The sequence below is a fragment of the Episyrphus balteatus genome, chromosome 1, assembly GCF_945859705.1.
Source record: "Episyrphus balteatus chromosome 1, idEpiBalt1.1, whole genome shotgun sequence".
Classification (NCBI taxonomy): Eukaryota; Metazoa; Arthropoda; class Insecta; order Diptera; family Syrphidae; genus Episyrphus; species Episyrphus balteatus.
In genome coordinates, this window is record NC_079134.1 from 69,452,222 (window position 1) to 69,467,715 (window position 15,494).

The 15,494-nt window shown below is 30.6% G+C and overlaps 1 protein-coding gene across 4 annotated transcripts in view; it reads right to left on the bottom strand.

The window, feature by feature from the left end:
- Positions 1-4,511: 4,511 nt before the first annotated feature.
- The window catches only part of LOC129907649 (fatty acid synthase), a 90,476-nt gene continuing 79,493 nt past the window's right edge, over positions 4,512-15,494 (bottom strand). For all 4 annotated transcript variants that reach the window (XM_055983943.1, XM_055983946.1, XM_055983945.1 and 1 more), the window contains 2 exons: positions 4,761-4,904; positions 4,512-4,692 (listed from right to left, as the gene is read on the bottom strand). In XM_055983943.1, the coding sequence (XP_055839918.1) occupies positions 4,579-4,692; positions 4,761-4,904 (258 nt within the window). In that variant the 3' untranslated portion in view covers positions 4,512-4,578. The remainder of the gene's footprint in view (positions 4,693-4,760; positions 4,905-15,494) is intronic.

The following is a 15,494-nucleotide window of genomic DNA, read 5'->3' on the forward strand; positions in this document are numbered from 1 at the left end:
ACGCGCAGGACATATTCTTGTTGAAAATTGATTGTTCCACAAAAAAGGTCTTATTAACTTTTTTCATTAATCTAACCATTCTAAAGATATTCGAGGTCAAAGTTAAAAAAAAATATAAAAACATTTTATATTTTTAAAAAATTTCTAATTCACTGAAACATTATTTTCAAATTAGCAAGATATATTCTTGTAGGGGCTTAAACGTTCTACAAAAAATTCCTCGTAATGAAATTGATTGGTTAAACCGTTTAGAAGATATTCGTATCCAAACCAATGCTCACTGATTTCAATAGTTTTCTTATGACCCGTATGCATTGCGACCATACAAGGCTCTATAATCGCCCTGAAATCATTTTTCTTAACAAAAACCAGCAGCAGCCAATTCTTATAGATGTTACAGCAAGAAAAAAAAAACAGTTTTTCGTGTCGAGAAATGCAGCGTTTACGTTGAACTAGCTATGATTACGAAACGGAACTGGAATCTAACGGAAGTTAAAATATTACTTATTGTCTTAAACGTAAAGGGAGTGCTCGTCAAAAACATCTTGCAAAGCATGAAAATATTTGGATTAAATCGGACTATCATAGATGCTATGCTATTGATGATACCTGTCACATAACATGCAAAATCATAAATGTTAATTAACAGACATTCCGTCACTAAAATGTATTTAATCGCCCATTAAGGAGTAAAAACAGAAAAAATAATAATAACAATCGACCGTCGGAACTTCCTACGTTTTATCGGAGGACTTCATAGAAAATTTTGTTTGAATCTATGAAGTATAAAACTATTGTAAGTACTTGCTAGCAAAGCATGCAAATGGCATGCATTGAATTTCGTCGCGAAGGTTATTTCAATAGGGTCGAATAATAATAATAACCAAGTTCTTCGAACAACTATGATCCAGCCAACCACAAAAAAGGGCTAGAACATAGTATATGCTTAAACAGAGCTAAATCCTAGTCCGGAATGGGTCTTTTTCCAAATCCATAGGAGTTGAGAAGTTCAACGAAAATGGATACTAAAAATAAAATTAGTAAAATAAAAGAAAAACATTTTATTGTAATATTCACTGTTTTTTTTTTATATTTTGTATTTGAATTTAATTTAATTATAAAATTTTAACACATTTAATGCAGAATAAAGCTAACACAGTAAATTCAAAATAATTAAATTATATATCGTCGTAGTTTTAGAAACCAGCATAAATCCTGATTGTTGAGTTATTCAGGCTTATCACAAATTCCGTAGTAGGTGAAAATATCCTACGTTTCCCGATGAAACTATCTCAAAATCCATCGTAGTAAATTCGGAGTGGAAAAAGTTCTACAATTTTCGAAATTCGTAAAAAACAGGAATCCCTGAATTCGAGTGGAATGGAATAGAACCCTTTTTTTCTACGACAGAATATTTGTGTCGGAGTATGAATGAAAACAGTTTTATTTATGTAAAATGGAAGTTATTTAGTTGTTGTGTGAAGTAATTTACAATTTTTTGGTTGAAAATTATAACATGTTTTATTTTTAAGTTCAAAAACAACAAATAATGCCTAAACTCAAAGGCTTTCTGAGTTGTTAAGTTGGTTCGATAGGAAGTCTTGTATAAAAAGCAAATTGACATAAAAGAAAAAAGTTATTTCCATTAGAATGTTTACAAAATATTTATTAACATCGGCCTTACTAATAAATCGATCGCTAAATATATAGGTATTTAGCGATCCAGTCAAATAAGGGTTTAACCTCGGAATGAATGTTAGTAGAAATTTTTTTTGCTCAATATCTTCCTTTTGCCATTCTATAACATATCTCAAAAGTCTAGAAAAATCTCATGTCCGCTTGTCGCGATTTCAAGGTCAAATCGCGAAATGGAGATTTTCAAAATTAGCAAAAATAGGCTATGGTATTATATACACATATGATACATGATTTCAAGGTACTTTTTAATGCTGATTCCAAAAAATCTAAAATCAAGGCAATCTGACCTCTCTGAAAACGTTATACCTGTTTTTCAGGTTTTTCGGCAGTAAGGTTGCAACTGTTATAATAATATGAGTTGACAGATGAAAAACAGGTATAACTTTTTCCAGAGACGTCAGAATGTCTTGATTTTAGATTTTTTGGAATCAGCATTAAAAAATACCTTGAAATCATGTATCATATGTGTATATAATACCATAGCCTATTTTTGCTAATTTTGAAAATCTCCATTTCGCGATTTGACCTTGAAATCGCGACAAGCGGACATGAGATTTTTCTAGACTTTTGAGATATGTTATAGAATGGCAAAAGGAAGATATTGAGCAAAAAAAATTTCTACTAACATTCATTCCGAGATTTACCCCTTTTTTCTCCTTATTTGACTGTATTACTACGCATTTAGATAGATACCTACTCAAATTTTAAGGACGTCCTTAAATGTGGTTTTACCAATAACAAAATTAATCACTTTTTTTTATTAACTATAGCTCTATTACTAAATTTACTACAATTTATAACTGAAAAAATTATAAAGAGCCATTTGCTGAAACAAAACTTAAATACTTATATAGAACATAAACTCTTATTCCCTAATTTTTCCTCTGCGTAAACTGTCACATAAGGTTTTATGTAGAACATAAATCCTTAAGTTTTGTTTTGGCAAAGGGCTCTAAAACTCTTGAAATGTAGATAAAAAAATAAAAAAAAAAGTCTTTCCAGAAAAGCGGGACTCGAACACCAGACCTCTCAGATACCGTTTATGCAGGCATAATTATTGCTACTAAATTCTGGCGCCTTAGACCGCTCGGCCATCCTCACATAGTATTAAGTGGTTTCAAATTTGTCACATAGAAATAATTCATTTTTTTTCCAAGTAATCCAGTCAAATAAGGGTTTAACCTCGGAATGAATGTTAGTAGAAATTTTTTTTGCTCAATATCTTCCTTTTGCCATTCTATAATATATCTCAAAAGTCTAGAAAAATCTCATGCCCGCTTGTCGCGATTTCAAGGTCAAATCGCGAAATGGAGATTTTCAAAATTAGCAATAATAGGCTATGGTATTATATACACATATGATACATGATTTCAAGGTATTTTTTAATACTGATTCCAAAAAATCTAAAATCAAGACAATCTGACGTCTCTGGAAAAAGTTATACCTGTTTTTCATCTGTCAACTCATATTATTATAACAGTTGCAAACTTACTGCCGAAAAACCCTTTAAAGTTATGGTAGATGAACTAGATTTTGCATAAAGATTTTAGAATCCATCATTATTAAAAATCAAAACAATCCATTACAAAAATATATATACCTACGAAATAATGGTATTTTTTGATGGAGGGCAAATTTTAGAATGAGCACTAAAGAAGATTCTTGTTCATCTTAGGAATAAGTGCAAATAGGCTAATTTTTTCATTTTAATCTTTGTTTGGATATTCTTTAATTACCCTCAAAAATCTAAAAAAATCTCATGTCCGCAAGTCCTAATTTTCTTGGTTTGAAAATAAGGTGCAGATTTTAAAAAAATTGGAAAACTACACTTCAGATTTTTGTGTCAGATCAACATGAATAAGGTGCATTACTTTTCAGGGATGGTCAGGTTGACTTGTTTGTGAGTTTTGTTGGAATTAGTGTTAAAAAATACCTTTAAATCATGTCGCTTAAGTTGGTATACATATAAAAATTTAAACTTTTCTTATTAATTTTTTAAAATCTGCATTATTTTTTGGAATCAGCATTAAAATATACCTTGAAATCATGTATCATATGTGTATATAATACCATAGCTTATTTTTGCTAATTTTGAAAATCTCCATTTCGCGATTTGACCTTGAAATCGCGACAAGCGGACATGAGATTTTTCTAGACTTTTGAGATATGTTATAGAATGGCAAAAGGAAGATATTGAGCAAAAAAAATTTCTACTAACATTCATTCCGAGATTTACCCCTTTTTTCTCCTTGTTTGACTGTATTAAAGCATTTTTACACTGATTTTTCTTTAATAAAATGAAACACAGGAACAGAAATAGTTTTCTTAACGTTTTGGCGTTAAACAGCTTATTTTGAAAACGAGTATGAAAGCTTTTTTGCGATTCCACTCGGAATTAATGATGAAGCATGTCGTAGATCGGGACGTAGATGTCCGTGCGGAGATTTATTACGACGGAAATAGTGATAAGGCTGATTAATGCCAATATACTGGAAACAATACATTCTTTATTTTTGTAAGCTCAGTATAAATTTAAAGGATTTGCTTCCTATCACACAAATGATTCTTTTTTTTTTTCAATTTAAGAAAATAGTATGGAAAATTGACAAATTTACAAAAAGCTTTTCTGAAGAATTAGGATTTTTGAGTTATGCCAGTTTTCCAAAACAGCGACAATATAATAAATTTTATTCCGTGGATATAGATATATAAATTATATAATCCAGTGTTTTTTATTTAAAACGAAAACTACTATTGAAATATTTGTTTAAATGCCAATACATACTTAAATAAATAAGAATAATAATATAAAGTCTTTTTATACATTCATAAGGGTTTATTTACATATCTAAGATTCATGCCAAGTTACTTGCAAAAGATTTACGAAATAATATTTTTTATTATACGTTCTATTGTTTGGAGAGATTTTTCCTCAATCAAAAATGTACGATGGTTTCCTTCGACAGTCAAAACATCTACTCCTTTCTCACAAACCTAGAATAGTAAACAAATATGTAGGGTAAGTATTGTGTTTTAATTTGAATGCTTATTATATTTTTTACCTCTGACAATCCATAGTCTTCTTCTAGCTTTGCATAGTTTTCTGTTGGTTTTACCAGTGTTACATGGCACCGCACCTTGCATTTTGGTTCGAAACAATCTGCGGCTTTAAGTTTTTTCCAGAATGTAACAGCCGCCTGTTTAATCTGAAAAAAAAAAGAATTTTCAAAGTGTAAATTTACGAATTTGAAAAAAAAAATTCTAGGCGTTATTATCTTATGTCGTTTCAAATGGGTGCCCAGAATCCAGAATTGTTCGGAGCCAACGAACGAACAAACAGGTATAATTTAATATTAGACTAGAAGAAGAACTATTGTGAAAACAAGTTCATTTTGAATTTGCTTTCAACCCTTTCGAATTGTCTCTTGACAATTTTTTTTTAAATTACCGATTTTTAAAGCTATTTGAAAAATTGCCAAGTAAACAATCAACATTTTATGTATACAAATTTAAAGCCAAGCTTTAGAACTTGGTACACTTTTACATTTCAGTACTTTTTGTGCTAGCATAACTTCAACATAGGAGAACTTGGCTCTTTTTTTAACAGTAATGTTTTTGTTGTGATTTCACTACTTTTTGCAAGGTACCTATTGCTCAGAGAAAATGGGCGGTTACCACGACCCTTGTCTAAAATTGTCAAATTTAAATTTTTTTCTTTTGTATAAACTCCCAGGTCTACCATTCTACCAAATTTTAATGTTCTACGAAAGTTAGAAATGCTCTATAATATTTGATGAAAATTCACCGGAAATAGGCAGTTGCCACGCCCCCTGGCTGAAATTCTCAAATTTTAAATTTTTTAATTTGTATAAACAACCAGCTCTAACATTTTACCAAATTTCAAGATTCTACGATCACCAGAAGCACCCTATAATATTTGATGAAAATTCAGCGAAATGGGCGATTGCCACGCCCCCTGGCTGATATTCTCAAATTTAAAATTTTTTCCTTTGTATAAACTATCAACTCTACCATTCTACCAAATTTCAAGGTTCTACGATAATCAGAAGTGCTCTACAATATTTTATGAAAATTCAGCGGAAATGGGCGGATGCCACGCCCCCTGAATTGAAAATCTCAAGTTTTCGATTTTTTCCTTTGTATACGCCACAAGTCCTATCACCGTGTAAAATTTCAAGTTTCTACGATATCGGGAAGTTCTCCATAATTTTGATGATCTGTCAGTGAGTCAGTTACGGTTTTTGCGATTTTTAAAGCCCTATATCTCAGAAACTACTCATCGTAGGAGGCTGAAATTTTGAGAGGTGTTTGGTTTTGACCAGCTCAACAAATGTAGCGAGTTTGAAAGCATCTTTGGTGTGGAAGTTAGAGGGGGGTCGAAAATGGCCTGAGTTGTTTCCTGTAAATAAGGGTGTAGTGCCAAAGTTGCTAGAGAACTTGGCTGGGCACTACCGTGCCCCTTGATTTAAGAATTCGTAAAAAATATTCCATTAAACAATTTTTTAGGTTTGGATGGCTTAATTGAAAGTTAATAATGTCTAGTTACTGGATTATTACATAAAGTTAGTTATTAATTTTAACCAAAAAGGGACTGAAATTCACATTTTTTTAAATTTTTTGCTAAAAGTTTTTTTTTCATATGGTCATTTTGAAAAAAGATATGAAAAATGTAAATCCAGAAAGTGTTTTGTTTTTTATCTTAGAAGAAGTAATATACATCATTACTGAATAAAAAATTATTTTCTTAGTTGTCCGGCTTTTTGGTGGACATAGACAGTGTATGTAACTTACATGTAGCAGATTGGTTTTGTTATTATTTGATATGTTTTTGCTATTCATACTTCTTAGTTGTCAATTTGTCATGTTTTTGACACGACAATACTGAAACAATTTTTTAATATTGATTTTCATAGTTTGGGTTCGAAAGGGTTAACAGTGCAAATGCGAAAATTAATACTTCGACTTCGGCAGCATTTTACTTGTTTCATGTTTTTTTTTTTTTTTAATTTTCACTATTGTGAAAACAAGTTCATTGTGAATTTTGCTTTTAGCAATGAGTCAAATTTTCTCAAGTGGGCCACCTAAAACCAAGTTCTCGAATTTGATACTTTTTTTGCATATATTGGAAGATTTATATGTTAAAAATAATATTCCAAAGTATATTTGAAAAATTTCAATTTTGTTAAAAGTTATAAACAAATGAAATTTTTCAGGTCTTTTTGTTAAAATGGCTATATCTCAGTAATGAAATGATAAAAATAAATAAAACTTGGTACACATATTGCCAATCGTACACACAACAATTACTTAAAAAAAAAAAATTATTTATAAATATCTAATTGATTTTGTTATAAACAATTGCATTTTTTACTAACCTCTGGATTATGTAGGAAAACCATTTTTCTTATATTCAATTTGAAATTTTATAAGTTTTCATTATCTGAAAGAAAATTTTAGTGCAATTCATAAGAAAAAAATGTATGCATGTTTAAACTTTGCCGCATATTTATTTTTAACAAAATTTAACTTCTTTTTTGCCACTAGAACCAAAATATACTTTTTTGGGGTGCTGAACTCGAATCCGAAGCCAGAAAAATTTGATTGGCCTCCGCTTTTGAAATATTACCGTTATAAAAAGCAAAGAAGCGTAATTTTGGCTGTTTTCGAGGTTATGTTTTTATGTGGGCTAATTTGTTATAAACAAATTTGTAACGGCCAATAAAAGAGATATCGGTAAGATTTAAACAGTTTTTGGGAGAATAAAATATGTTCTCATAGACACCGTTACAAATTTGTTTATTAACCTCGAAAACAGCCAAAATTACGCTTCTTTGCTTTTTATAACGGAAATATTTCAAAAACGGAGGCCAATCAAATTTTTCTGGCTTCCGATTCGAGTTCAGCACCCCAAAAAACTCTAGAAAAGTATATTTTGGTTCTATTGGCAAAAAAGAAGTTCAATTTTGTTGACCAGTGCTATTCAAAATAAATATGCGGCAAAGTTTAAACATGCATACATTTTTTTTCTTATGAATTGCACTAAAATTTTCATTCAGATAATGAAAACTTATAAAATTTCAAATTGAATATAAGAAAAATGGTTTTCCTACATACTCCAGAAGTTAGTAAAAAATGCAATTGTTTATAACAAAAAAATTATTTATACTTTGGAATATTATTTTTAACATATTATTATTATTATTATTTATTAGCAAGTAATTAAAATTACATGATAATATAGTTTTAAAAAGAGCCAAGCTGCTCTAAAAAAAAAAATTATATCGCTATCTTAGCTTCTATTACAAAATTAGATATATCTTCTATATTTTGAATACTAGGATGTTTTAAAACTTCATACATTGATTTTTCTTTAACATTTTTTTTGATTACACTGGTCAACAAGGTTTTTGCCACAAGAACCAAAATATACTTTTCTAGTAGTTTTTAGGGTGCTGAATCCGAATCTGAAGTCAGAAAAATTTGATTGGCCTTCGTTTTTGAAATATTACCGTTAGAAAATGTCAAAAAAACGTAATTTTGGCTGTTTTCGAGGTTATGTTTTTATGTAGAGTAATTAATTGTGAATAAATTTGTAACGGCGCCTATAAGAGCTAGTTTTATTCTTTCAAAAAATGTTTAAATCTTTCCGATATATCTTTTATTGCCCGAGATATTTAAAATTTAAGTAGCGGTCTTTGAATCAGAAACAACACTGGCCAACCAAATTACACTTTTTTTGCCACAAGAATCAAAATATACTTTTCCGAAGGTTTTTGGGTTGCTGAACTCGAATTCACAATCAGAAAAATTTTATTAGCCTTCGTTCGTAAAATATTACCGTTATAAAATGCAAAAAAGGGTTTTTTTTATAACGGTTATATTTCAAGAACGGAGGCTAATAGAATTTTTCGGATTGCGGATTTGAGTTCAGCAACTCAAAAACCTTCAGAAAAGTATATTTTGGTTCTTGTGGCAAAAATTTTGTGACCAGTGACTTAAACTTTAGATTAAGTTTAGTTTCTCTTTGACTTATTAAATGAAACTTAAGATATCTCGAGCAATAAAAGAGATATCGGGAAAATTTTAAAAGTTTTTGAAAGAAAAATATCTGTTTTTATAATAACCGTTACAAATTTGTTTATAATGAACTACCCCACATAAAAATAGAACCTCGAAAACAGCCAAAATTAGGTTTTTTGACTTTTTCTAACGGTAATAATTCAAAACGAAGGCCAATCAAATTTTTCTGACTTCAGATTCGGATTCAGCACCCCAAAAACTACTAGAAAAGTATATTTTGGTTCTTGTGGCAAAAAAAAAGTTAAATTTTGTTGACCAGTGTTATAGATGTGTGTTAGGTTCAACGATGTATGGCAGGTTGCACAAAGTGGTGGTGGAGTGTTTTTGTTGAGGAGATGCTGATGTGAGGATGTGGTGTGCCCGAGTCGTAAACGTACAAAATTTGATATTTTCTGTTTAGAAACGTTTGTGGGATAAGTGATGGTGAGTTTTTCGGGATTAACTTTTTTGTAATGGAGGTGATAAAATCTCCAGTTGTGGGTAGTATTAGCTTTTGTTGTTTTTTGGATAGTTTTAAGCAAATCCAATTTAATGAACATGTTGACACTATAAACAGGCGAGTTTTTGGCTGAGTTGGCTGCAATATCTTTAACATATAAATCTTCCAATATATGCAAAAAAAAGTATCAAATTCGAGAACTCAGTTTTAGGATTTAAACAGTTTGAGAAAATTTGACTCAGTGCAAGTGTGAAAATGAATACTTGGACCTTTGGCAGCATTTTATTTGTTTCATGTTTGTTTGTATTTAGAAAAAAAAATTGCAATATTTTTATTTATTTCATTAAAACTTGAAGTGGGCAACGAAAAATCACAGATATTTTTGTCTATGAGTATAAGACTATGTACATACATCAGAAGTTGGACTATATCCATACTGAAAGAGAGAAAAATTCAAGCATGTTTAGGAAATCAACGCTGTTTTGCGGGAGAGAAGAATTCAAGGAAGCTTAGAAAGTAGGTACTGTTTTTAATGCGTCAACAGAAGAACACCTAAGTGTTGCGTTCTTTCCCCCATTTATGGCTTCTTGTCATGAACAATATAAGGCGTGTTTTTTTTAATACGCAGTAGCTACTCATTTTTCATTTTATTCGCAAAACAATAATAAAAATTACACAAGTAAGTATTTGTTTTTATTGTTTTTCGAATAAAATAAAAAAAATGAGTAGCTACTGAGTTGTAGAAAAAACACGTCTATAATCGTAAGGCTTGAGAGAAGTGGAGTGAATACAGTGGCATATGCTTAAGATCTGGTTATTGCGGTATTACGAAAGTTTTTCTTTTTACCCATGATAAGCGAAATCACTGACATGGTTTTGAGGAAAGTAAGCAACTGGGCTACGATTTAAGGCCTAGGTGTAAACCAAAATTAAAACGGAACTGATACTTTTTACAACTAAAAACAAATTCCCTACCTTGGCTCTACCTCAGCTTAACGGTCAAATTTTAACACTGAGCAAAATATCTATTCCTCATTTTAGACACTTAATAGAACCGGAAGCTAAATATTGAAGAGCTGGCAAAGCAGGCGATGATCGCGTTCAGGCCTACAGCAAAACCTTTAGAGATAAAAAGCGGTCTTTAATCAATATTTATTTTATCAAATTACTCAGCAATTGTGAGACCCATTCCTGCTTAAGGGGTTATACCTAATTGTAAGTGCGAAAAATCATGCTTTTTCGTGAAGTTTTTGTGAAGAGGCTTTCTATTATACAGGGTGTCCCAAAAGTAATGGATCAAAAGAAATATGCTGATAGGCCAACTTTAGGGCTCTCAGAATTTGGTAACTTGTTCATCCTTACGGTTTTCGATTTAATGCAGTTTTTGTGAAATTTCGAAAAATCCCGACTTTGCAACAGTATTTTGCTTCCTCCGCTCATAATTGATTTTTGTTTTTTTACAATTCTTTCACTAAAACATTGCCTAATAATAAGAAATAATTAATTAATCAAAATATTTTTTATTTCATAGGCCATTTTGCTGCAAATTAATTAAGAGTTCCATGTTTTATAAAAACTCAATTTCTTTCTTTTATTTCAGAGCAACACCCTGAAAAAAATTTGTATGTTGTGACGCTGGTTTATTATTTTGAAAACTTGCCATGTTATTGCAGTTTTCAAAAATGTATACAAAGGACAATGGTAATTTATGTATGGGAGCTGGCCCTGAGACCAATAACGATGAGTCATATGTCATTGAAAAGGTATTTTTGCGTACATATATTGTTTGTATGGAGACAAACTTCAATTCGCTGTGTGAAAAAAGTTATAGACATAAATGTACAGCTGGGTAAGAATAGGCAATATTCGGTGAAACGGCCGTAGACTTACTAAGCTCACGAAGTAAGGGTTCAAATTGGTGTCAAATGAAAGATAAGTTGATAGAGAAAATGAAAAAATAGGGTTACCGCTTTTAAAATTGGAACTTCTAGGTGGCAACCCTATTTTAAAAGAAAAAAATTCATATAATAACATATCTTTGTAATATGATCAAATTTGAAAATTTTTTAAATGTCACACAAAAGCCTAAATAGTGAAAAAATCAATAAAATAGTATTCGGTATGTAGGCCTACAAATTGGCAACCCTATTTAAATTAAAAACAAAAAAAAAAACACATCAAAAAATCTATTTTGACCAAAAGAGTACCTACATACAAACTTTTGTTGACATTCCCTTCTTTCTTAAGATTGTCGGTTGCCACATCAAAAATACGGGAAAGTACTCGGCAACCCTACGCAAATGCTAAGAAAGAGTAAAAATACTATACAACTGTGTGATATTATACGTTATCTTTTGCCTTTAACTCTATCAAATACCATACATTTTTGTTGAAAAATATTTTTCTGTGTTTTTTTTTGCATTTGCGTAGGGTTGTCAAGTACTTGCCCGTATTTTTGAGGTGGCACCCGACATTTTTAGGATAGAAGAGGATTTCAAAAAAAGTTTGAATTCTTTTGCTTTTTTTTGTTTTGTTTTTAATTTAAATAGGGTTGCCAATTTGTAGGCCTACATTCCGAATATTATTTAATTGATTTTTTCACTATTTAGGCTTTTGTGTGACATTTAAAAAATTTTCAAATTTGATCATATTACAAAGATATGTTATATGAATTTTTTTCTTTTAAAATAGGGTTGCCACCTAGAAGTTCCAATTTTAAAAGCGGTAACCCTCTTTTTTCATTTTCTCTATCAACTTATCTTTCATTTGACACCAATTTGAACCCTTACTTCGTGAGCTTAGTAAGTCTACGGCCATTTCTCCGAATATTGCCTATTCTTACCCAGCTGTATATTTATGTCTATAACTTTTTCCACACAGCGAATTGAAGTTTGCCTCCATACAAACAATTGATATACGCAAAAATACCTTTTCAATGACATATGACTCATCGTTATTGGTCTCAGGGCCAAAATAACCATTGTCCTTTCCAAAGTTGAAATTAGAACGAAAGATATTACAATTGGAATTGAAACTTTGAGCGCATGTCGGCACCATTTAGACTTATCCAATGGAGCTTAAATTTTGGCTATCTAAAAATCTGCAAAGGCTGAACATTTTATGGGGTTCCCCCGACCAAATTTCGAAAATCGATTTCTTGCGGTAACTCTAATGTACATTCAAAATATGCAAAAAAAATATTTGATTTTTTTCAAAATTACAACTAGGTATAACCCTTTAAGGGCCAACTTTAATAAACATGAGCGCGCATGCGCTTATGTCAAAATGGCATGAGTGAGTTGTCAAACATACACAATTCTTATGGGATCTAAGAATAAGAAGTACAGGAATGGGTGTATATCACTTTTATAGTGTAGGAAAGGGTGGCGAAAAAAACTATCAAAAAAATTCTAGCCATTCTAGTGTGTGATAGAATTAAAACCAAAGTGTAATTCAAATTCAAAAACCCTTTAAAATCATTCTTTAACTCAATTGCAAAAACTTTTCTAGAATTAAATAGTGAGAAAATAAGTCTTAGTTAATAAAAAATATGTAAAACAATAAAAACAATAATGTATTGCTGTGTAAAATTGTGCAAAAGATATTTGTATAACCATTCAGAGACCCTTTCCTTTCACATGTGAATACAGTTAATTTGCAACATAAAAGTATGTAAAGTGAATTCATTCATATAAATAGATTATCGTAGAATAATTTAGAATTGTTTTCTGGTAGAATTAAGTCATAAAAATAATAAAATTTGTTAAAATAAAAGTATTTTTTTTCTTGGATTTTTTCAATCCACAGCTCTCAAATTGAAAATCTCACAAACAGGGGTGTATTTATTTTTGTTTGGTGATGGTAAGGCGCTGCAACCGCCGGGCACCCTTATGTGAAATTATTCTATCCTTTTGTTATTTTTTTTCTCGCTAGCGCAAGTTTAATGTGAAAAAGAGTATATAAATTGTTTTGTAGATAAAAAAATTAAGCTTTTTTTAAGTTTTCCATTCAGAAATATGTTTGAAAATGTTCACTTAAGTACTTTTACACTCTTAAGCTAATGTAGTTGATGCTTAAATGCCAATATTTTATTTTTTATTAAAAAAAAAAACAACGTGTTTCATAAAAAATATAATTTTTCATCTAGATAAAACGTTGCGCCTTGCGAACAACCATTTTACTGCACTCCGTCCCTGGTTCAATGCATATGTGTTTGTGTAACTAACACAACTTTGTTAAAATGAAAAAGAAAAATGCCGCACTGGTTTCTTCAAACACCCATTCCTGTACTTCTTATTCCTAGTATGGGATAGCCATAATGCGCATATGAGCGCTTCGTTGATTTTCGTTAAGCATATTTTTATATTCAACATACTTATAATAGTGGAAATCTAAATTTTAAATTTTAAAATTCTATATGTCTTATATAGAACTTAATATGATTAAAGAAAAAACTAAAATTGGCAACAAAATTTGCATCTCACGTCTTCTTTCACATCTCTGATAACGGTACCAAAGTGAAACACAAAACAAAATGTAGTCATATTAATTGTGAAGCCTGCTACTTCACACGAAAATGCAAACAGCACCAACAACTATTTTTAATAAAAGAAAAAAATTGGTGCTTTTTTCTTTATAGGATTTTAATTTAATCGAGTTATAATTAAGCAAATTTTAATCATATTTAAAATTTTAATTTTTGGTCGGGTCACCCGCTTAATTTGTTCCACTTATCTATAACATTAACGTTGTGTAATTTCCTTTCGCTTTCTTAAACGGAAGAGGTTGCTGATAACAGTTAAATTTTTAGATTTTGTACGCAATCTTGATTTTTGTTTTTTAGTGTTTTTGAAAATATAATATTTTATTTAAGCCTTACTTGGGTTTATAAATCATATAAAATATTTTGTTCCGAAAAAAAATGTGAGCAATAATTAATACTAGTTAATAAGCAAAAAATGCAAAAACAAAAAAACATGTCGACTAAAGGACCCCGCACATTTTGTATGGGAAGTGGCCCTCTGTGAAATTGTCTGAAATTTTAGTATGTTGTTCTCTTGCCCCTGATCAAAAGTTGTTATGGGCAGAAAGTAAAAAAATGGACAGTTTTTAAGATAACGGGATTTTTCCGTTGACTATCTCAAACCTTTTATAAGGGATAGTAACTCTCTATTTTGTGTTTTGGGCTATATTTAGTGGAATCCATAGGTTTTTAGGGTCGCTGAAACCGAATCCGAAGTCCATTTTGTCCCATCACGTCAGGTTTTCAAGATAACCTCAAAAAATGTCAAAGCCTAAAAAAAAAATTATTTTTTGATCTGGGAGTGCGCCTATGTTAATTATATGTTTTTCGGTTCGCTAAAGCCAGATTCGAAGTCTATTTTGCCCTATCAAGTCAGGTTTCGGAGATAACCTAAAAAAATGTGTTCGTTCCTTTTTTAGGTTATCTCCGAAACCTGACTTGATAGGGCAAAATAGACTTCGAATCTGGCTTCAGCGAACCGAAAAACATATAATTAACATAGGCGCACTCCCAGATCGAAAAATAATTTTTTTTTAGGCTTTGACATTTTTTGAGGTTATCTTGAAAACCTGACGTGATGGGACAAAATGGACTTCGGATTCGGTTTCAGCGACCCTAAAAACCTATGGATTTCACTAAATATAGCCCCAAACACAAAATAGAGAGTTACTATCCCTTATAAAAGGTTTGAGATAGTCAACGGAAAAATCCCGTTATCTTAAAAACTGTCCATTTTTTTACTTTCTGCCCATAGCAACTTTGGATCAGGTGTTCAAAGAGAACAACATACTAAAATTTCAGACAATTTCACCGAGGGCCACTTCCCATACAAAATGTGCGGGGTCCTTTAATTGGAAAAGGCTCTAGAAATTATTACTTTTATTATTTCGATGTTTTTTTTTTTCAGAACAAGTACAACAAAGGCTACTTTCAAGCAATTTTTAACTTAAAAATAAAAAAAAATGTTTTTCCCTTTTTCCCAAAAAATTACAAATTTTCAATAACGATCAACAAACCCTTCGATATAAGATAGGAGGTTAAAAAAAACTGTGATTGCGAGTACACACAACGAATGGTTTAATAGTGATCTCAAAAGAATGAAAGATTTTAATGTTTTAAAATATGTATAACCAAGCCGTTTCACACAGGTAAATTTTACCAAAAACATGGCCAAAATTATTTTTTGTGTTTATTCAATTTATTATTGCAAGATTATATCAAAATAAGATAATT